Source organism: Delphinapterus leucas, chromosome 6 (genome assembly GCF_059928025.1).
Source record: "Delphinapterus leucas isolate spDelLeu-1000000601 "Yukka" chromosome 6, BTC_Dleu_Yukka2, whole genome shotgun sequence".
Taxonomy (NCBI): domain Eukaryota; kingdom Metazoa; phylum Chordata; class Mammalia; order Artiodactyla; family Monodontidae; genus Delphinapterus; species Delphinapterus leucas.
In genome coordinates this window covers 18,588,148-18,610,781 of record NC_143134.1, presented here as the reverse complement: position 1 = coordinate 18,610,781, position 22,634 = coordinate 18,588,148, and the positions used below count along the sequence as shown (strand labels likewise).

Below are 22,634 nucleotides of genomic sequence, written 5' to 3'. Positions count from 1 at the left end.
TTGAGTTTTCTGAAGGGTTTTCTACTAGCTTAAGTAAGAAGCTGAGCAAATAGCCGGCAAGTAATCAGAAAAAGGGAATTATAAAAACCTCTTTTCCTCCTTTGGGCAATGTTTGGCTCCCTGGTGACACCTGCTGGCTAATAAAAAGAACACACCTGAAAGCTTTTTAGAGAGAGTGACTCATTCAACTTAAAATTCATTTATGTTCCATCCAGCCCTTAGCCTTAAGTCATCAAGGCTATTAGAAGTAAACGTGATGTGCTAGGAGCACTGGAGAACAGGCAACTTAAAAATGTAATACCGGGCTTCCCTGGTGGCGCAGTGGTTGAGAGTCCGCCTGCCGATGCAGGGGACACGCAGGGGACACGAGTTCATGACCCGGTCCGGGAAGATCCCACGTGCCGCGGAGCGGCTGGGCCCGTAAGCCATGGCCGCTGAGCCTGCGCGTCCGGAGCCTGTGCTCCGCAACGGGAGAGGTCACAACAGTGAGAGGTCCGCGTACCGCAAAAAAAAAAAAAAGTAATACTGTTCTTACAAAGCAGACTAAGAGGGTTGGATAACTCTAAGAGTGCCTGGGGAAAAGTATTCTACATACAGATTTTTTTTTCTACATATACTTTAATGACAGCAAAACAACACTCCAGTGGGCTCCAGACAGAATCTAAATTTATATCTGCAGACATAAACTCTGTATCTAGATTTTATCTGTAGAGAGAAATTCCTACAACGGAGGTTTAAAGGATTCATTCTAGCCCATCCTAACCCACTCTTCCCCGAAGCCTTCTCAGCTCTCCCTAACTACATTTACTCTCTGCCCCCTCTACTTCTACAGTGTTTGCTATTAATATTACTTCATTTTGCCCCTACTTTTGTTTAACAGACTTTATTTTTTAGAGCAGTTTTATATTCACAGCAAAACTGACTGCTATTTGGTTTTGTATGTGCCTCCACCTGAATGAACACTGTGAAAACACAGACTCAATCTTCCCTCTTTGGATACTCAGAGGCTGGCACATGGCCTCACACAGATCAGCCCAGCGAACAGGAAACTACAATGGAAGGGAAAAGAGACACGGTGGGAATGCCCCCGGCACAGCTGCCTGCGTCAGCAGCACTGATAGCCCATCAGTGAGCACTGGAATCAAAGCAGCCCTTCGCTGTAAGACATACATAAAGCTGTCCCCACCCCGCCAGGGCTGCACAGTGCAAAACCCGCGCGACCTTGGCTTTAGGTGCCTCTCAGGAACCTAAAGTCTTGGGTTCACACCCTTCGTGTGGTAGAAGGGAAAGTAGATTTGGTCAGGTTTGGATCCATATCTACTGTAGATAACCAGGACTCCTATAACTGTGCCTTATTGTTCAATGTAATATAGGGAGACAGTATCCCCTCCCCAGCTATGTTCATCAGGAGGACGCTATGAGAAAACTTATCCATGACAATTCACGGGTTACCAGGAGAAATATAAAACTCAAGTATTAATATACTGCAGACAGCTTCTCCATTAAGTCACAACCAGAGTCAATGGCATAAATTCATTATAAGGAAAAAACTGTTTAAAAATTAGTTATTTTATGCTATTGTTTTTTTCTCTTGGCTAGGATGTGATAGTCTTGCTTATACTGATTCTGCTTATGGTTATAGCAGGGTTTGAAACTGTTATATAGATCTGATTTATAATTATATAGTTATATATCACATTATTGTATTTATAACATTATATATATTTTATGTGATGTATGTGTATATACACCAACTACATATACTTAGCATGTATAACTATACATATACATACAACTATATGTTTTTATAAAACTATATGCATAGTTATATCTAAGTTATATATAACTTATCACTGTTCTTTGACATCTTTTAATTAGGGGCCTTATTTCATTAATCAAGTGTCTCATACTGAAGAATGTTATACTTGTCTCTTTTAAAGGATCAAGTTTAAACTGTCAGTTACAAACTGCACCTAGAACAGACACCAATGGTTTTAGAAAAGGAAAAAAAAAAAAGCAATACCTGAGGGTTAAAGAAAAGTAACTGAAGTGAATCAGGCAGCTCTCAGACCGAGGCAGAGTCACCCAGGCCTGGAGTATTCCCAGGGGAGAAAGGAGGTGGCTTTGGGGAGCTCCAGAGAGAACCACCAGTTACTGAGCGCCCACCGTGGGCCAGGCACTCTCCCCAGGCTCTTTCATTTAACCTTCACAGCCCTGCAAGGCCGATACCGTCCCAGGATCCTCTTCTTACATCTAAGAACCCAGAGGTTCAAAGGGGTTAAGTAACTATGGCTAGTTTGCTGAAGAGCTGAGATTTTAACCCAGACTGGCCAGACTTCAGAGCTGTCTTTTCCAGAACATGATGCTACCCTCAAGAGAAGAGCAACTGTGCTTTTCAAGCTTGAAGAAGAGGAATTCTGTCACCTTCTCCAAGCTCCCTTGTTGCAGTTCTTTCCTCCCTCTTCAGTGTCCCACACCCTGAGGGGCAGTACTGTCACCTCCCTGCTCTCTCTTTTTTAAATAAATTTATTTTTATTTTTGGCTGTGTCATGTCTTCATTGCTGTGCGCAGGCTTTCTCTAGTTGCAGACAGCGGGGGCTACTCTTCATTGCGGTGCACGGGCTTCTCATTGTGGTGGCTTCTCTTGTTGCCGAGCAAGGGTTCTAGGCATCCAAGCTCAGTAGTTGTGGCTCGCGGGCTCTAGAGCACAGGCTCAGTAGTTGTGGCGCATGGCTTAGTTGCTCTGCGGCATGTAGGGATCTTCCTGGACCAGGGCTCGAACCCGTGTTCCTTGCACTGGCTGGCGGATTCTTAACCACTGCGCCACCAGGGAAGCCCTCCTCCCTGCTCTCTTGATCAAGAAAACTACAGTTCCCTTTCGGCACCCCCCGCCACTCATGCAGTCAAAAAGGCGATCCCTAAATCAGTGTTTTTCTTGTAAACTTTAGATCAAATGCATTAGTGAGTCAGAAAATTAATTTAGCAGGTTAAGACTAATTTTTAAAAAATGAGATAAAACAGAAAATAGAGGGCACAGAAAATAGTATGGGTATTTTTTGGTAAGTTTTTTTTTAGTTGGGTGAATGTTTGTATCATTTAGTCATAGGAATGTGCACAGTATGAGATAACGTGTTTTATTCTGAGTGGTCGAGAAAGCACTGTTAACATTTCAACTCAAAAAGAACCATCTTCTGCCTCAAAACAACCAAGATATGTTTCTTAAACGAGGTAAAAATGTACAGAAAATGATCTTTTCAAAGTCCAAGCCACAGATTATTTTTATTTGATGAAAACCAGCACAAGTTAACCTCTAATTCCTGTCACCCCTAAATCAAACGATACCACAAAACTCTTTGTAAAGTAAGATTCTAATCAGCCACAGGTGGTCCAATTAGCTCAACTATTATCTGATATAATGAAATTCTAAGAAAGTTAATCCTTTGGAATTCCTTATAACGAGTTAGTTAGTAGTTAACTGAAAACTCATATCCAACAAGCCATTGGGAGAAAAGGCAATTAACACTTACCTGCTGGAAATTTCAAAATCAAATGCTTTTGAAAACTTACTTTCATATTTATCCTTTCCCATGTAAATAGTGTAAGCAGATGAGTTAACTAAGACAAAACAAAAATAACAATAGTTAGATAACTTCAACACCGACACAACTGTTTGATGGGAAAAACAAGGGACAAATGCTTATTAGGGGTCGGCAAAACATTCATGGCCTGTAGGCCAAATCCAGCCCTGTTTTTGGACAGCCCTTGAGCTAAGAATGATTTATACATTTTTAAAGGGTTTAAAAAAGCAAGATGAAGAAGAATAAGCTAGAGAGACCGTATGTGGCTTACAAACTCTAAAATACTGACCATCTGGAGAAGGTTTACCAACCCTCATTAAAAATGGCTACTTTCCTACTTTCTCAGGGATTTAGTTCAATGCAATTCCAGTTCAGTCCTATACTTTTGCCTTCTTCAAAAGTTTTAAAAAAACAACGACCAAAACTCTTCACCTCAACCATTTAAAAATAGGTTCCTATACTTAGGCAAGTTTTATTTTTCATAATTTGATTTAGTTATGTCCAAGGTGTTTTGCAAATTATAATAAGCTCCCTATCACATTCAGGGGAAACATTGGCTCTCAAGCTTCTTCTAATCAGTGGCTCTGAATCCTGTTTACACATTAGAATCACCTAATTTTGCCCCAGTTCCACCTAAGACCAACCAAATCCAAATCTCTGGGGATTGGGGTTTTGCAAAATATCTCTTTTTACAGTGATTCTAAGGTGGAGTCAGCATTAGGAACCACTACCCTAAATCAAAAACAATATTCTGGGTATGGTTTACCTTAGAAATGACATTTGCTTTCCTGAGCTAGTGTGTTTTGATGTGGGCATCCTCCATCTGGAATCAGTTAGGTTTTGTAATTGAAATTCTAACTGGGTCCTGGTTTTCTGAGCTAGTCTACCAAAACCTGTTAGACCCCGTTTGGACCTAGACTCCTGAATTAATAGCCACTGAGCCTCTGCCTACAAAGCCTGGCAGACAGGTACAAGCTTGGGCCAGGCAGTCTGCTGGCTGTCGCTCCAGAGAACTACCCTGTGAGTGGAGCTCTGAAGGCTGGGAAGTAGCACTCTTCCATTTACAGATTCTTAAATTCAGGATTGCCTGAACATTCAGAATGAGAAGCTTCTTAAATGATCAATCATAGCTGCCTCTCTTGGGGACAGAAAACTCCCAATTCCTTCAGTTAGCAGTTATGGTGACTACAGTCCATAATTACTTGGAAATAGTTGAGAAAAATAACTTGAAAGAAGAGAATTTTGCACTGACCAGCTGACAGAAATACTTGTCTATAACAGAGCATTATATTAGCTTGATAAGCCCTTTGCATAGCATATAACAAATGCCAAGTGCAGGAGTACAACTAAAAAGTGTTTCAGATCCTCTCTGTACATTGTCACATGGGTACACCCTTTTGAACCTATAAATGTCACCACTAGGAGTATATATCCTACTAATTAATACTCCGTCAAGCAGTGATGTTCTTTTTACAACTTAAGCACTCATTAGTTAAGACTGGTTATACACACTATAGAATATCCATAAACAAAATACCATGTACCCATTAAAAAGAAAGGATAGGTGAAGAAATTAAACAGCAGAAGAGTATTTTTGTGTATCTATATATAGTAATATTCAATTTGTAAAAAATAAGTAACTGTGTATACATAAACATGTTTACATATATATTTTTAATACACGCACCCGTTTTCTTTATACTGTGGAAGGATATATATTTAATTGTTAACAACAGTTACCTTGTCTACTTGCTTATAAAATGTATAGATGGTTTTTGTAATCAGAACAAACGTAATTTTTTAAAATGATCAAAATAAACAAAGCTGTCTCTGCAGGACAAGCTATCTAAATTACAGCCAAGAGAATGACAGATGGTTCTTTGGATGGTTGACCTATAAAATGAGGTGATTAAGAACATAACTGCTACAAGCCCAAACTGAGGGGCATTCTACAAAGTAATTCTTCAGCTGACAGTGTCAGTGTGAGAGAGAAAGACTGAGCAATGCTCCAGATCAGAAGATGCTAAAGAGTAATGAATGACAGCGGAAAGCAACAATGATTTGTAATTTTCCTTTGTTATAAATTCACCACTAGGACACTGATAAAAACTGAATAAAAGCTGCCGATTACATACTAGTACTGCTGCAATGTTAATTTCCTGATTTTGATAATGAAGAATGTCTTCTGATAGGAGAATATCCCTGATTTTAGGAAAAACACCCTGAAATATTTAGGGGTAAAATGCAACTTACTAACAAACGGTTCAGAAAAAAAAAAAAAATCTGTGTGTGTGTGGAGAGAGAGAGTTGGGCGGGGAGGGGAGCTGGAAAAAGAAAGAGAAAGGGGAAAAGAAGGAGATAAGGTATATGTGGTAAAATGTTAGAATTTGGGGAATCTGAGAGAAGGCTATAAAGGAAATCTTTTACTATTCTTATAACTTTTCTGAAATACTAAAATTATGTCAAAATAGAAAATTAAAAAGGAGCATGACTGCTGAGTAAGAAATCTGAATTAAGCCCCTATCCATGTTAGAGGGATAAAGGAAAAGTAAATTGAATTATTCTAGTATTTTTGTTACTCTCACCCAAATATTAAGGTTGATTAGTATGGGAGCTAGTTATCTTGAAGATACCTGATACAGGTGTAGCAACCACGCCAACTTTAGAGGCACTGTGATAATTTCATAATTTACAGAACAATCTATCTTGAGACAGATGCTAGTAAAAGGTACTAAAAGTGCAAGTGAAGTTAATGAGCCATGCGCAGGTAATTTGTGGGTCCATAAATCAGAGGGGCTTAAATTTGACACTGGAAATATAGCAAGGCTAATGTTTCATTATTCTCTTATGAGAGTGTGAAAGAATAAAACTAAGCAGATTTTAGTTAGAGATACTAACTTTAAAAGGGAAGGCAAAAACTTTCTATTGAGATTTTCAACCCATTTTTTTAAAAAGTTTTTTGCAGTAAACCATCAGTTGCTTGGAAAGCTTGGCTATCTATACGAAGTCATTTCCTGCAGGTTCTGTATGTTCAAGTTGTTTTCTGTACTAGGATATATAAAGTTTTACTACTATCTTACTGGAAGTTATAATTTTTCCATTAACTTTGCAATTTTAAAAGCTGCACAAGTGCAGATTTATTAGACTTAGAGGCCAAATATTTTTCTGACAGGAAGCAATTCTGATGTTATAATGGAAGCCAATGAGAAAAATATGATCCACAAATCAACTGAAGCACTCTGTTCTATTAAGGGCACCTGCGTGTGTATGACTAGCACTCAAGGAATTTAGAATCACTTTAAGGAGAACAAAGCAGCCAGCATAAAATTCATTTAGTTCCTATATGGCCTGCCTATAGTTTTCATTCCATTGCTGGACTTGTATGGGTAACTATGTTGTCAGGGACTCTCATGAGAGGCTACGAAGAGACACTCCAGTTATCTGGAGGGGCAGGACAGAGGGAGGATGAAAATGCTATTAGGGGCCTATAATGATTTTTCAGGCTAGTTTGAATTTTGTTTCTAGTAATTTTAATAATATGGGTAAGACAAAATTAAGCCTATAGAGACAGAGAATAGCTTACGGCACACCGTGGAAGCCTAAACTACTGAGGAAAATGAGATGTGATAGTATGACGGAGTAGCAGGGGAGGGGGTCTGTGAGTTAGAACTTCCCTGGGCTTCAACGTTCTCATCTCTAAAGAGCAAGTACCACTCTATTCAAACCCACACAAACACTGCACTGCTAGTTTCACTTAAATCTCACCTTTAACAAGCAGGCAGAGCCAGTAGCAACAGAATAGAGTGTGCTAGAAGTCAAAAAATATCATTCATTTATTCAATAAGTATTTACTGAGTAACTATTATGAGCCAGGCACTACACTAGAGAAACCAGGAGATCCTCTCCCTGTCCTCAAGGGGCTTACACTCTATCTCAAGCAGACAGAGTTTAATATCATATGACAAATGCAATGCCAAAGGCATACATGGGTGTTAAGGGGATCCCCGAAGAGTTATATCTAAGCAATCCTGGGGTGGCGACAAGACGGGAAAGGCATCTGGAAATGACTGGCAAGGGCTGTCTCAGGGGGAGAAGCAGCTAACTGGGGGATTGATTGTAGGCAAAGGGAACAACATAAGCAGAGAAATGAAGACAGTATTTCCTGGGAACTAAACACACCCTTTCCTTGCCTGCCAAAGACAAATCAGAAACATTATCGTGTCACTTTTCAAGATCTGGGACATCAACTCTGCCCAGTGAGTGGCTGTATCGCTATTCCAGAGTCTTTTTATGGCTTTCTGTAACATCCAGGCCCTATAACCCTTTCCTAGAAGGCTAAGGCGCACTTCCGGTAAGGCAGAGTTGTTGGCAGATGTCTCCTTTCTTTCTCTATGCGGGTAATTACCACGGCGCGGCAAGATTAAAGGTTACGGGGGTGGGTGGGGAAGGGGAGACTTGGGATAGGGGTGCGAAGAAGTCCACAAACTGTCCAATTCCAGGTAGCGACAGGTCTTTCTGAATGAGGGGAAAGAACAACTCCCGGAGGCAAAGACAGCAAGGGGGATGGTGCCTCTACGCGCCCCCAGGCCCTGACAAGGGGGCGCACGGGGTGGACTGGGACGGACACGGTGGGGGGACCATGAGGACGCGGGAAGAGGCACCCACTGCCGAGGAGGCGCTCAAGGACCAGGCTCAGCGGCGACCTGGGGGTTTCGGCTTCGGAGCCCCGCGGTCGAGCAGGGACCCGGGAGGTCTCGGCGCCCACTCACCGCTGCTGCTACTGAAGTAGAACACCATGATCCCGGCGGCGGCACGGCGACTCCAGCGCCGAACAGCGGCACTCAGCCCTTGAAGATCAAGATACCGGAAGCGCGGAGGCCGCGTCCCCCGGAACTCCTCCGCGCACTTCCGGCGGACGTCGGGCAGTGTCATAACGGCGGCTGCTGGCGGGCTACCCTGTCGGCGCGCTGAGAGCTCAGCTTACTAGGGGATTGAGGGGAAAGAGGATGGAGCCAGGACAATAGGTGATTGGAAAACTGCGGGGAAACTCCGTCTTTCTAAGAGAAAAATGTCATTCACTGACTTTATTTTCAGAACCTCCACCCCGTGAGCGGTCAAATCTTGAGGCTTAGCTCTTGGTCTTATCTGCCTCCTTTCAGCCGCATCTGGCCTGCCTGAAAGTAGAAACCTGTTGTCTTCTTCACAGCTAGGCGTTCACTGAGCCAGTTACGGTACTTGGCACTTAGTAGGAGCTCATTAAATTTTGAGTGAACCCCAATTCCTGCACTATTCTCATTCTAGGTCCATCACCTACTGGGCACATTTGGTGCTGCACTTAACCTTAGCTGGAAGATGAAGATGAATAGAGCTGCTAATTCACAGGCTATTTTGCCAGGGTTAAATAAGTTAACGGGCAAGACTGGGCAAACCTCTGAACCTCAGTTATCTTCCAGATGTAAAGTGGAATGATCTGACTCAAGGAAAGTTCCCACAGCACTTAGTTTTGACCTGACTATTTCTCTTAACTTCATCTGACCGACTTCATTCTGTGAAGTTAAGCACATCACTTAACTAAATTTATTTAGAACTAAGAAAGTGCCAGAGACTGTACCAGGAGCTGGTACACAAAGATAACAACAGTAGCTAATAATCAGTGAGTGCTTTAGGAATCTTTGGGCTTTGCAAAGGAAGAACCTAGCTCTGTCCTATAAATAGTCATTGTTTTCTGGCTCTCAGTTTTATTCTCTGTAAAATGGGAATGATGATACATATCTCATAGACTGTGGTGAAGAGTAAATGAAATAAAACACATCAAATGTGCAAGAATGCCTGGCGCATAGATGTTACTGTCATGATTTTTTAATTTAACTTGAAAAATGAAAAAATGAGCTGGAAACCTAACGTATTACTAGTAAAAGAAAAAAAAAGGTAAACTAACAGTAAAGCTTCAAATGTGAAAAATAACTGCCTCGAAATCTTAGAGAGGCTACTTTACAAAAACATCTTACACTAAGTGACCTTAGAATGTGCCTGGAGTTCCAGAGTTTAAAATAATATAAAAACCTCAGTTTTATTCTGCTAAAAACTACAATTCCCAGAATGCATCTCAGATAAGGCCACCGGAATGGAGCCCGGCGCGCCTCACGGGATTCTGGAAGACTTGGTTTCGGAGAGAAGAGAGCTTTTAGCCTTGCAAGGGCGGGAGAATCTTGGAGACCGCCTTTCGGGTGGGCGGGGCAAACGCTAGTGCACAACCAATCACCGAGCCAGCCCCTGGACGCGCTGGGAAGCGGCCAATCGGAACTCACCTACTTCTGCCTGGACTGGCGCGCGAGAATTTGAATACAGTGGGGACCCCTGGCTCTGCTGAGGAGAGGTTGCCAGTCCGAGGGGCGGGTAAGTCCTGCGGAGGGTCGAGCCGTGGGGTGGAAGAGCCAGGAGACCGGGAGGTTCTGTGGAACGTGGAGGTGAATGTCAAGGAAAAAGAGCTTGTGCTCGGTGCTTGGCGCGTTCGCGGCTGGAGACCGAAACCAGCGAGCGGGTGTCCGCACTTCCAGGTCACCGGGTTTCCATCTTTCTGACGACGAGTTTTCTCGTCTTTTTGCTGACAGCGTTTGGGGACAGAGGCGCTTTTCTCTCCTACCTTTCCTCATTCAGCCCCGGAAGGGTCTTCCCTTAAGCTGCAGCTCGACTCGAATTCCCAGAAACCCAGGTCTTTCTGTTTGTTTGAAGCCAAGCTTGTTTAATTTTTTTTAAAAATATACTTGATCGAAGGAAGGGGAAGGGAAAACGCTATTGAGCAACATACCATCTGCCCGAGAGTTAACATGCGTGATTGTGTTTACCCGCAGCCTTAGGAGGTCAGAGTATTTTGTAAATAAGGAAACAAGCAGCTCCTCGACTAGAAAAATGAGAGAGGATTATGCTTCCCCGTTTTCTTGCTTCTGATGAAAAAGCTAGAGACGGTCTCTGCCTTCTTTGAACATGCAGGCTGTTGAGAAAGACAGTCAAACTAACAAGAAAATGTGCTAAACGGATACCAAGGAGGTGCAGGATGGAATGGAAGCCTAGGGCAAGAGCATCTAACAGCGGGAGGGGTAGGGGTGAGGGCAATGGCAAGGACAGCTGCCCAGAATATAAAGTGATTAAACTTGGTATGGGTTCATCAGGCTAATTGAGGGGAAAGTGTGTCCTGAAATGAGGTAAAATCCTTCCTCGGTAGGATCATTTTCTGGCTTGAAACATGTAGTATTCCTGCTTAATTAGTTAATTAAATTGTACTGTCCCTGCTGAATTAGTTACTACTGTGATGTAGTGTTTTTCCTTTTTTTTTTTTTTAAGCTTCATGGTTTAAACCTTTATTAAAGTGATTTGCTTTTTAAACCCATCCCCCCTTTTTCGGATCTTTATGGACCATTACCCATCTGAGAACTCTTTCAGACTTATAAAGTATAATTTTGATTTACTGATTTTTATACACATTGGATTAATTTGGTTATTATATTGTTCTGTTGCTTTTAGGAGTTCAGTTAAGAAGATGTCAACTTTAACTCCAAGGAAAAGGAAGCAGCATTCTTTGAACTGTGATAAGTGAGTCTCATCCTATGAGTAGAAACTGTTAAAAAAAGAAAAATTCACCATCTTGCATTTTTTATCTCCTCTCTTCTATCTCTAAGTATTTCCATTCTTCCATTCACCTACTCCTTGTGGCTACAGTAATACTTTATATTCTAATTCTAGTCTGGAAATACCGTAAGCTTTCATAATTAATTCTTTAAGGCCTTTGGAGGGACTCAGAGAAAGGGCTGTTTCCTATGGCTTGGAAATGTGGGTCAGATCTTTTATTACCTTGCTCCTTTCTGCTCTCTTATGTAATATTTAACATACTGTTTTGCATATAGTAGATACTCATCAGTAAGCAATCCTCTAAAGCTCTATACTCTATGTATGTCATACCAGAGATATATATTATAGAACAGCCCTAAGTGGTCAGTTTATTACATAAAATTAATCATTTTAGGGAAATTATAGCAGGTATATGGCTAAAATTTAGAAATAGGTTTTAAAACACACACACACACACACACACACATATACATATACGTGCATCTCAAAGCTTCTCTGTAAACAGTGTTTGTTTTCACCAACATTGGAATCTTAGTTTTGAAAAATATTCAAATGCTTTGTTTGGTAAAGACAGAATTTGAGAATCCTGCTGTTAAACTACTAATGTATATGGATGGATGTTTGGTGGAGAAGATGCATTTTTAATATGCCTTACAGGTAGAGCTGTTTATTGCTTAGCAGTAAATTGACATAGAAATGGAAGCAAAATAACTATATTTATCAGTGGACTGTGTTTCTTTTCATAGCCTATTATCAGAAATTCCATCAAAGAAATTAATTTCGGACTTTACTGAAAATATATTTCCATCACCTAATAAAAAGCACATTTGCCAAAGCAGTGATAAAAATGAAGGAAAGATTCATTGCTCTCAACAAGGCCATTTCATTTCAAGTCCACTCAAAACGACTAAAAATAGATTGCCATCTGCAAATCAAGGTTCACCATTTAAATCTGCTGTGTCTACCATATCCTTTTACAACAAAGATAAGTGGTACCTTAATCCACTGGAGAGAAAGCTGATAAAAGAGAGTAGATCTATTTGTCTAAAAACTAATAATGAAGATAGATCATATCCCAGTGTGACAGGAAAAATGCAGGGAAAGCCAGCCTGCTCCAAGACGATGAACAAAAAACCACGGAAGAGTTTAACTGCTAAGTGTCAACCAGGATATACGTGCATCAAGCCTGTGTCAAAGAATCCTAAAAATTCCAAGCAAAATCGAGTGGCCTATAAGCCAATTGTGGAGAAAGAGAATAATTGTTACTCAGCTGAAAATAATCTGAATGCTCCTCGAGTTCTAAGCCAAAAGGTCAAACCACAAGTTACCCTCCAGGGAGGAGCGGCTTTTTTTGTTAGTAGGAAAAAACCCTCTCTGAGAAAATTGTCCCTGGAAGATAAGCCATTACTGGGACTCACCCAAAAGAATAAATCAGAAGTTATTGAAGAGTCTGATGTGGAAACTGTCAATGAAAGAAGTTTTGAGACAAGGCAAGTGCCAAAGTGTTTGTTAGTAGAAAAAGAACTGAACACTGAGCTGCTGAGTGAAAGAAGTAAAAATGAAGAGAAATTAATAAAGGTAAATGTAAATATATCACTTTAAAAACTAAGCTGGCCATATAACAGAGCTTCAGTATACATTGTATATATGTAACTTTGAACAAAATTTGTTTTCTTTTTTTTTTTATAAATTTTATTTTTGGCTGCGTTGGGCCTTCCTTGCTGCACGTGAGCTTTCTCTAGTTGTGGTGAGCGGGGCTACTCTTCGTTGCTGTGCGCGGGCTTCTCATTGCGGTGGCTTCTCTTGTGGAGCACGGGCTCTAGGTGCGCGGGCTTCAGTAGTTGTGGCTCGTGGGTTCTAGAGCACAGTAGTTGTGCACGGGCTTAGTTGCTCTGCAGCATGTGGGATCTTCCCAGACCAGGGCTCGAACCCATGTCCCCTGCATTGGCAGGCAGATTCTTAACCACTGTGCCACCAAGGAAGCCCAAAATTTTGTTTTTTTTTACAGTCTGTAGGACTGCTTTTATGAAGCCAAATAGTATCATCACTATAAAGAATTTAGAGACAGGGTAGAAAGATGGGCTTTTCCTCCCTTTTTTGGCTTACGGAAGCCCACCAACATTTTCTTGGCATTAAGGTTTACATCTCATTAAGTTCCCTCATAACTGTGGTCCAGAGAAACTTAACTTTTACTTGGTAGTCAGTGTTTTTAGAAAGTAGAAATAACAAAATTCAGGTAGTAAATTTCCAGAGAATGAGCATATTTTTGTTTGTTTGTTTGAGCTCATTATTTAAAGTACTAGCTTATTCTAGAAAATTTAGAGAATATAGAGAATATAAAAAATATATATCTTCTGTAATCCCACTACTTGGAGATGATCACTGTGAATGTATAGTTGGGTTTTTGTTTATTTTACATAGTATGTTTTCATGGGTGCCATTCTATGCCTTTTTTTTTTTTTTTTTTTTGGCGGTACGCGGACCTCTCACTGTTGTGGCCTCTCCCGTTGTGGAGCACAGGCTCCGGACGTGCAGGCTCAGCGGCCATGGCTCACGGGCCCAGCCGCTCCGCAGCATGTGGGATCTTCCCGGACTGGGGCACGAACCCGTGTCCCCTGCATCGGCAGGCGGACTCCCAACCACTGCACCACCAGGGAAGCCCTCTATGCTTTTTTGATTGTGCTCCTATTTGTCCCAGCTGGCCTAGACTAGTGCTGTCTGATAGACTACCAATACACGTAATTTAAAATCTTCTAGTGGCCACATTAAGATAGTTTCTAAAAAGTTTAACGCAATATGTTTTAAATGTTACTGTTTCTATGTTATCAATATAAAAAGTTATTAATGAGATATTTTGCGTTCTTTTTTTGTACCAAGTCCTTGAAATCCATGTTTATTTCCACTTGCAGCATGTATCAGTTGGGACTAGCCATGTAGCAAGTTCTCATTAGCTGCTTATGGCTGGTGGCTACCATAATAGACAATGCAGGTCTATACCTTCTATTGTTGACCTCTTGTCAGTAAGGAGAGAAAGGTGGTTTTCTTCCATGTAGCCAAGGGCAGAAAGTAGTTGAGGCAACAGGCCTTAAGAAGGGCTCCCAGTTTGGCTACTTCCATGTCTGTGGTGACTTGTTTATGTTCATCACAACCCTTGCAGCTGTAGGCTTTCACATACACTCTGAGGCTCATATACTGCTGAGCAATTCAAACTCTCTCTGTAGTCATTTCCCTCCTCACCTCCTCTTATTGTTCTCATTGCCTCCTCCCAAATTCAACCCCAGTTCCTACCTCTTGTAGTCACCTACGTTTCAGATCTCAATGGCAAAGATTATAATTGGTGGCCAGTGGACCAGGTCCAGCCCATGGATGTTTGCTTGGGCTACATAATGTTTAGAGCCAGCATTTTTTTTTAAATGTAAGGTAACAGATTTCTGGTGTTTCATGAAAAATTGAACTCTGGCAAAGCTAAGCCCACATTCCTGCATGGCAGTAATCTCCTGGAACAGAGTATCAGGCTACCATTTGACAGGTATGGGCTCTTCATTTCCTTCCACTAAATCAACGTATGGATACATATCTAGATCAGTCCAGTTTTGCTGCTAATTTCATTTACCTGCTGCCCTTGTAAGCATTTCTATCAAGTATTGCCAAGTATATTGTTAAATGGAGTGTGTTCTTGCTTGCCTAAGCCATAACAGCAATTCTACTAATTCTTCATCTTGTTTCTGACAAACAAAAACAAAAACACCCCTTTATCTTGATAGGGGTTTTGGGTTTGGCTTACATGATATATAAGTTTATGAAAAATTCATCAAACTCTATATCTGTGCATGTCACTGTATATAAATATAACTCAGTTTTTAAAAATCTAGGGCACAACTCAAGCTAAAATTAATTCTCAATCCAATGAAGCAAAGTGCATGTAGGGGAGGGGTCCTTATTAGTATTCTCCATATCCATTTGATAATGAAGAAACAGTCTTGTTACAATGACATGATGATTTCTCTGCAGTACTCTTCTGACTTTTTTTTCTGAGCTTCATTTTAAGGGGTTAGGTTTTGGGTTCTGCCTAGTTTTTAGTAGTTTGAGAAGCTGGGCATTTGTGCATCTTAAATTTGTGGAACTGGGCTCTGTTCTCTACCTAAGGTTTTGTTAAATACCCACTACTAGTATTCATCTCTGCTAGACGAGGGTGAATCCTGTTTTTCATTAGAGGGTGCATAACCTTTCCCCAACTCCTTATGGACCCCTGAGAAGTGGCAAACTGATGGGTTGTCTCACCCTTTCTGAGATGTTATGATGTTGAATGAGTTCCTCTTTAATCAAAAGTTTTTTCCTTTTCCCCCAAGCTATATATTCTGAGTCTCACCAAATAAGTATTGTTAGTCTCTGCTACTGCCCCAAAAGTGGGAGTTTAGAAGCCTCTCCAGCTACCCCAGAATGTTCTTTTTCTTTCCTTGGCTCCCTGATTTTAAAGCTTGTGACAGAAGGTTGTTCCTGTTCAGTTTTGCAGCTGCTGGGGAAATTTTTGCTGTTTTCACTGATTTTGTTGTTGTTGTTCAGTTCATTTTTGTAGAAGGGATGTTCTATAATCTTCATTCTGTCATCTTTGTCAGGAAATAATACATTTTTGACAGGATGACAAATTATAGACCTAAATATGCGCACTCTGTCTTTTAAAATATTACATTTAGTAGATATAAAAGGAATTTTCCTTAAAATAGACTGAAAATTGAGAATTTAAAGTCATTATGAAATATAATTCATAATAAACTACATACTCTGTTTTAGAAACAGATCTATTGGGATTCATTCACTAAATAGAAAATGATTAATAATTATAGGTTTCCTTAATTTTACTTATTCATTATTTTCAGGATGCATCAGATAGAGTCATTTCTTCAAGGGAATGTAAAACCGATGAAAATAAGAGTTTTTCTTCAGAGGAGTCTTTCAGTGAGAACAAGGCAGGTAAGTAAGAGAAAAGTTTTCTTCTCGAAATGAGTTTATTTGCTTGTAATAATGCTTCATTACATGTGTCAATATGAAATTATATACAATAATATTTTGGTTTTTTTAAATATTCAGTATCTGTGACCTGTATCTTTGTGTTTATCTTGGTAACACTGTTTTCTATGATAAGCAGTGCAGTGCATTTTATGGAGGAGACAAAGAGACCTTAGGCTGGAACTTAAAATACTGATGATTAATTGGTCTGTGAGATGTGGCCAAGTTACTTAAGCTCCCTAGGGCCAGGTGTTCTTATCATACATACCCTACCTACCTTTTACCCCAAATAATAGGAGGGAGCAAAAACAATTTGTTATATATCTGTGATCAAAGCCCGGTTGTAAGCAGAATTTAAAAGGCCATAAAAGGGCACTGAATTGGGCATCAGGAACCTTGGGGTTTTGTCTAGGTCTGCCACTAACTAACTGTGTGATCTAGGGAAGAGAGCTTTAAAGTAAGAGGTTAGTCTTAATTTTTAAATTTCTGTTAGTCCTGAAATCCTATTATTAGCTTATGGTGTCACTGTTCACTTAAACAGTATTTACTAAACTATGAATATATAAAGAGGTTGATTAACATTCTACTTACCAGCCAGATTCTTTGTAACTTTAACTTGTTCATTATATCTATAAATTTGGAAATAAATTAAAATTCTAGAAGTAGATATGCAGACTATAGTGAGAAACTGTAGCTCACAGGAAGAAAACAAAGATAAAACTAAAAGCAAAATAGCCCTTAGGAGGATCTAATGACATAAGGATATATAGAATGATGATTCATAATGGTTATTCTGAGATATACTGTTAATAACTAGTACTTATTAGCTGCTGAATATGTACCAGGCAGTGCTAAATGTTTAGTATGCTTTCTGTTTTCCATGGGTTGTGCTATCCCTGATATGATAGAACATGTAGCAGAAAAATAATAACGGCTTTTCATTTATAATAGTTATAAAATTTTCTTCAAAAATAAATTTATTTTAGTACACTAAGTCCATTTAAGGACTTTTATTTAATAAATAAAATATAATACAGATGGTACAAGGGACTTCCCTGGCGGTCCAGTGGTTAAGACTCTGTGCTTCCACCGCAGGGGACACAGGTTCGATCTCTGGTTGGGGAACTAAGATTCTGCATGCCACTCTGCATGACCAAACAAACAAACAAAAAAAAGAACAGATGGTACAAGCATATGGCAAAATTCACAAAGGTAGTAAACAAATGATAAAACCTTATTACTTAATAACTAATTTATCATTTAATTCTTACAACAACCCTAGGAAATAAGTTTGTATGTCCATTTTACAGATGAGGAAACAGACTTAAGGTTAAGTAACTTATCCATAGCAGGTCAGATTCTCAACTATCTTGGCCTTATTTCTAGAGAATGAGCTCTAATTATTTTTTAGTGCAAAGTTAACAGTTTGCTCTTTTACTAAATAGCATACTTTCAACGTACTATTTTTCTCTAATCAATTACTATTTAACTTTTTTCTTTCTTTTCCTTTTTTTTTTTTTTTTGGCCATCCTCAGTTCCTGGACCAGGGATTATACCTGGGCAGTGAAAGCTCCGAGTCCTAACCACCAGGGAACTCACACCTTTTTTCTTTTTTTTAATAAGCTTTTTATTTTGTAGTAATTTTAGATTTACAGAAAAGTTGTAAAGATAAATACAGAGAGTTCCTGTATTACGCTATTTCCCCCTTTGTTAGCATCTTAAATTACTGTGGTACCTTTGTCAAAACTAAGAAACTTAGATCATTGGTATGTTCCTATTAACTAAGCTCTAGACTGTATTTGGATTTGATCAATTTTTCCATCAATGTCCCCTTTCTGTTCTAGGATCCACCCTGGGGATCATATTGCATTTAGCTGTCATGTCTCCCTAGTCTCCTCTGGTCTGTGATATTTTATCAGTCTTTTCTTTGTTTCCATGTTTTTCACGACCTTGACATTCTTAAGGAGTCCTGGCCAGATATCTTATCTGGATGTTCCTGAACCTGGGTTTGTCTGATGTTTTCCTCATCATTAGACTGGGGTTATGGGTTTGGGGGAAGAATGCCACTGAGGTGAACTGCCCTTCTCACCACATCGTATTGGGTGCTGATGTCCACATGACATTACAGATGATGTTAACCTCTGTCACTTGGTGAAGGTCAGGTTTGCCCTATTTCTCCACTGTAAAAGTTACCCTTTTTCCTTTCCCAAACTCTATTCTTTGGAAGTAAGTCACTAAGTCTGGCCTGCCCTTTCAGGGAGGGGTGGGGATTAAGTTTCATCTCCTAGAGAGGAAGATTTTTCATATATTATTTGGATTCCTTCTTTTTTTTTTTTTTTAAACAATGTTCCCTTATTTTATTTTTAAAAATAATCCTTTATTTTTTATTTTTTCCTAGATTTATTTTTGGCTGCATTGGGTCTTCATTGCTGTGCGTGGGCTTTCTAGCTGCGGCGAGCGGGGGCTGCTCTTCATTGCGGTGCATGGGCTTCTAATTGCGGCGGCTTCTCTTGTTGCAAGAGTATGGGCTCTAGGCGTGTGGGCTTCAGTAGTTGTGGCTCGCGGGCTCTAGAGTGCAGGCTCAGTAGTTGTGGTGCACAGGCTTAGTTGCTCTGCGGCGTGTGGGATCTTCCTGGACCAGGGCTCGAACCCGTGTCCCCCTGCATTGGCAGGCGGATTCTTAACCACTGAACCACCAGGGAAGCCCAATGTGGATTCCTTCTGTAAGGAAGAGTTGTCTTTATTTTACTTTTTTGGCTGCGTCGGGTCTTAGTTATGGCACGCGGGATCTTCATCGCGGCATGTAGAATCTTTTGTTGCAGTGCACGGGCTCTTCGTTGTGGCGTGCAGGCTTATCTCCAGTTGTGGTGTGTGGGTTTTGTCTCTGTAGTTGTGGCGCACAGGCTCCAGAGTGTGTGGGCTCTGTAGTTTCTGGCACGCGGGCTCTCTAGTTCAGGCGCACAGGCTCAGTAGTTGCGGCGTGCAGGCTTAGTTGCCCCGCGGCATGTGGGATCTTAGCTCCTCGACCAGGGATTGAACCCTTATCCCCTGCACTGGAAGGTGGATTCTTTACCATTGGACTACCAGGGGAGTCCCTATTTATTCAATCTTTAAATAAATAAATGGACTCCTGGATATTCATCAGTATGCACTCATGAATATTTTATATTTTGGGTTAAAATTTAATACTACATTATTTATATATTCTTTTGCTCATATTGTTCCAGCTTTGACCATTGGGAGATATTTTCAGGTCAGTTCTCTTTGACCTGTCCCCTTCTTTTGCTTTTTGAGCACTTCCTGCTCATTTTCTGTCACTACAAGATGCTCCCGGCTCATCTTGAGTTTGCCTTGACGCAGTCCTAGCCTCGGCCACTTCTCCAAGGAACTCTAGTTCCTTTTGAATATAATTTAGAAACCAAGTTCTGGACTTGGTGTGCTTGTTGCTACTGGAGTATCGTGGCTCCTAGGCCCTCTCAGCAGACAGAGCTAGAAAATATCAATATATGTATGTATCCTAATCCGTGTATATGCACACATCTATAATTGTTTGTGTATCTCTCCATGTGTACATATGCTAAAGAAACATAAGTTCAAACTTGATGTCTCTGACTAATCCAGTCCCCCAGGGGTTATCCCTCCCTTCCTTTGTTTATCTGTAACTTCTCTCAGACAGTGAGAGACCTGGCTCCTCCCGGTCACTGTGCACCTACTTAGTTAAGTACAGTCCCAGTATACCTGCAGGGCAGTTTCAGTATTAATTCATTCTCCTGTGAGAAACAGATTTACCAGCATATACCATTTAAGTACAGTCCTTTTGTCTTTAGCCTTCTAATTTCTAGTCAAAATGTTGTTTTGTAAAGTTACTTAGGTCATCTTTCCTTTCTTCCATTGTCTCCTTCAGTGCAGTTCTCCATGCAGTTCTAATGCAGTTAGATTCATTTGTCACAGTCTGCATTCCATCTTGGGATCCCTCAACATCATGGTTGATTTTTTTTTAATACATACATTCAATTTTACTCTTTGTTATATATAGTTCTATGGATTTTGCAAGTGCACAGAGACATGAATCAACCCCTCCAGTACCCTACAGAACAGTTCTCTCATCCTAAAATTTCCCTTGTGTGTCTCCTTTGTAGTCATCTATTCTACCCTTCTTCATGCCCCTGGCAACCGTTAATCTGTTTTCTGTCCCCATGGTTTTACCTTTTCCGGTAAAAATGTCACACAAATGCAGTCGTGCAATAGGTAGACTTTTGGGTCTGACTTCTTTCACTAGTAAAATGTGTTTAAGATTCATGTGTGTTGTTGCATGTATTAATAGTTCATTCCCTTTTTTTGCTGAACTATGGAATTACCATACATAGTCTGTTTATCCATTCCTCCATTAAAGGACATCTTGGTTGCTTTCAGTTTTTATCAATTATGAATAAAGTTGCTATAAACATTTGTGTACATGCTATTCTGTGGACATAAGATTTCATAACACTTGGGTTAACACCTACAAGCATGATTGCTGGGTTATGTGGCAAATCTATGTTAAACTTTATAAAAAAACTGCCAAAATGTTCCATAGCAACTGTGCCATTTTGCATTCCCACCTGCAATGAATGGGAGTTCCTGTTACTCCCCATTCCCTCCAGCATTTGTTATTGTCAGTTTTTTGGATGTTAGCCATTCTAATAGGTGTGTAGTAATAGCTCATTGTGCTTTTAATCTGCATTTCCCTAATGACAAATGATGCCGAACATCTTTTCATGTGTTTATTTGCCATCTGTATGTCTTTGGAGAAAGGTCTGTTCAGATCTTTTGCCCATTTTTAATTGGACTTTTTTATTATTATTGAGTTTTAAGAGTTCTTTTTATATACAAATCTTTGATCAGAAATATAATTGAAAGTATTTACTCCCTAGTCTGTGGCTTGTCTTTTTATTCTCTTAACAGTTTTTTTAGAGCAAAACACTAAAATTTGATAAAGTCTAACTCATTTAATTTTTCTTTCATGTATTGTATGTAAAAAATTATTACCAAACCCAAGTTCATGTGGATTTTTCTTCTAGAAGTTTTATAGTTCTACATTTTGCATTTAGATCTGTGATCCGTTTTGAGTTAATTTTTATGTGAGTGTTGTCATTTTTTTGAATGTGGATGTCAAATTGTTCCCGCACCATTTGATGACTGTCTTTTCTCCATTGAATTAACTTATGTCTCTTTGTTAAAAATCAGTTAACTGTATCTGCGTGGGTGTTTCCGGGCTCTCTATTTTGTTCCATTGATCTATTTGTCTCTCCCTTTGTCAATACCATACTGTCTTGATTACTCTTAAGTCTTGAAATCAAGTAACGTGAGTATTTTGGTCTTATTAACCTTTAAACTCTTATGCTTTAAAGCTTTAAGTTTATTCTGTGATACAAATTATTGTCACCTTTTTCCCTACAAGTTTCTCCTGAGACCCTTGTCTATCCCATCTTCACCGTGTCTTCAGTCAACACAAAAAGGTAAGTGTCACTCTTATTTTAATGTTCAAGGTTTAATTGTGAGTCCACTGGGTCTCTTTTTCTTTCTTATACTATTTAATTTGGAGAACACTGTTTTTCTTCCCCATTCAAGAGATATTGAGAATAGGAGATGAAATCAGATCCTCATAGAAACTTCATAAGAACTTGAAGAGCTGAGAGAAGGAAAAGACCTTTGTGGACTTGGATAGTAATAATTGCTACATTTTTATATAGTACCTGACCCATAATAAGTAGTTTATATCCATTATTTCACTTATCCCCACAACAACCTAGAAGATTGATGCTATTATTACCATTTTCAGCTGAGAAAACTGTTTGTATTTCAGCCACAGTTGCACAGCTCTTAGTTGGCAGAGCCAGGACTAGAATCCGTATTTTAACCAAAGCCCATTAGGCTGTATTGCCTTCCCTGTGTGACATTATTATGTGACAACATATTGATAATAGTTCATGTTTAATGGATGTTTACAACCTCATGGTGTAGATACCATCATTACCCCATCTTATAGACGAGGAGACTCTGGCCAGAGGAGTAAGTAACTTGCAGCAGCTTAATGCTGTTATAAATCCCAGCTGAAGCTACCACTATCCTGCTCAAAACTAAAACTGGAAGTGCGGGAGGCATGGGTACACATGAGCATAAGTGGAAAAGCTCTGAAAAAGAAGTTTCTTATAGTCTGAACGTCTCATCTCGCTAAGCAGCTTTGGTTCTCTTCTCCCTATTTGATGATAAACAACTAAAGGTATTGAGCAAGGTACTTCCTAGGTAAGTTCTCCTACTCTTAGGGCATCTCACCCTAAATTGCCTTGGAGATTGGGTTGGGTGGGCAACTTTTCCCCTTCAAAGGCCATATTCCTAGTTTTTTTCACCCTTCCCTTTTCTCATCTGTCTTCTTTCATGACT

General features: G+C 39.9%; 2 protein-coding genes across 4 annotated transcripts in view; one reads left to right on the top strand and one right to left on the bottom strand.

Annotated features, from left to right (window-relative positions):
* Positions 1-8,477, bottom strand: part of CCDC25 (coiled-coil domain containing 25) — a 103,521-nt gene extending 95,044 nt beyond the window's left edge. For 2 of the 3 annotated variants that reach the window (XM_022594983.2, XM_089912777.1), the window contains exons 1-2: positions 8,348-8,476; positions 3,568-3,615 (exon numbers count right to left, since the gene is read on the bottom strand). In XM_022594983.2, the coding sequence (XP_022450691.2) occupies positions 3,568-3,615; positions 8,348-8,375 (76 nt within the window). In that variant the 5' untranslated portion in view covers positions 8,376-8,476. Of the gene's footprint in view, positions 1-3,567; positions 3,616-8,347 lie in introns of all 3 variants that reach the window. The other variant, XM_089912775.1, reaches the window with a different exon arrangement.
* Positions 8,478-9,735: 1,258 nt separating this feature from the next.
* ESCO2 (establishment of sister chromatid cohesion N-acetyltransferase 2) overlaps positions 9,736-22,634 on the top strand; it is a 34,378-nt gene continuing 21,479 nt past the window's right edge. Inside the window, exons 1-5 of the mRNA XM_022594825.2 lie at positions 9,736-9,974; positions 11,100-11,168; positions 11,951-12,782; positions 16,082-16,175; positions 21,652-21,709. Coding sequence (XP_022450533.1) covers positions 11,116-11,168; positions 11,951-12,782; positions 16,082-16,175; positions 21,652-21,709 — 1,037 coding nt within the window. The 5' untranslated portion in view covers positions 9,736-9,974; positions 11,100-11,115. The remainder of the gene's footprint in view (positions 9,975-11,099; positions 11,169-11,950; positions 12,783-16,081; positions 16,176-21,651; positions 21,710-22,634) is intronic.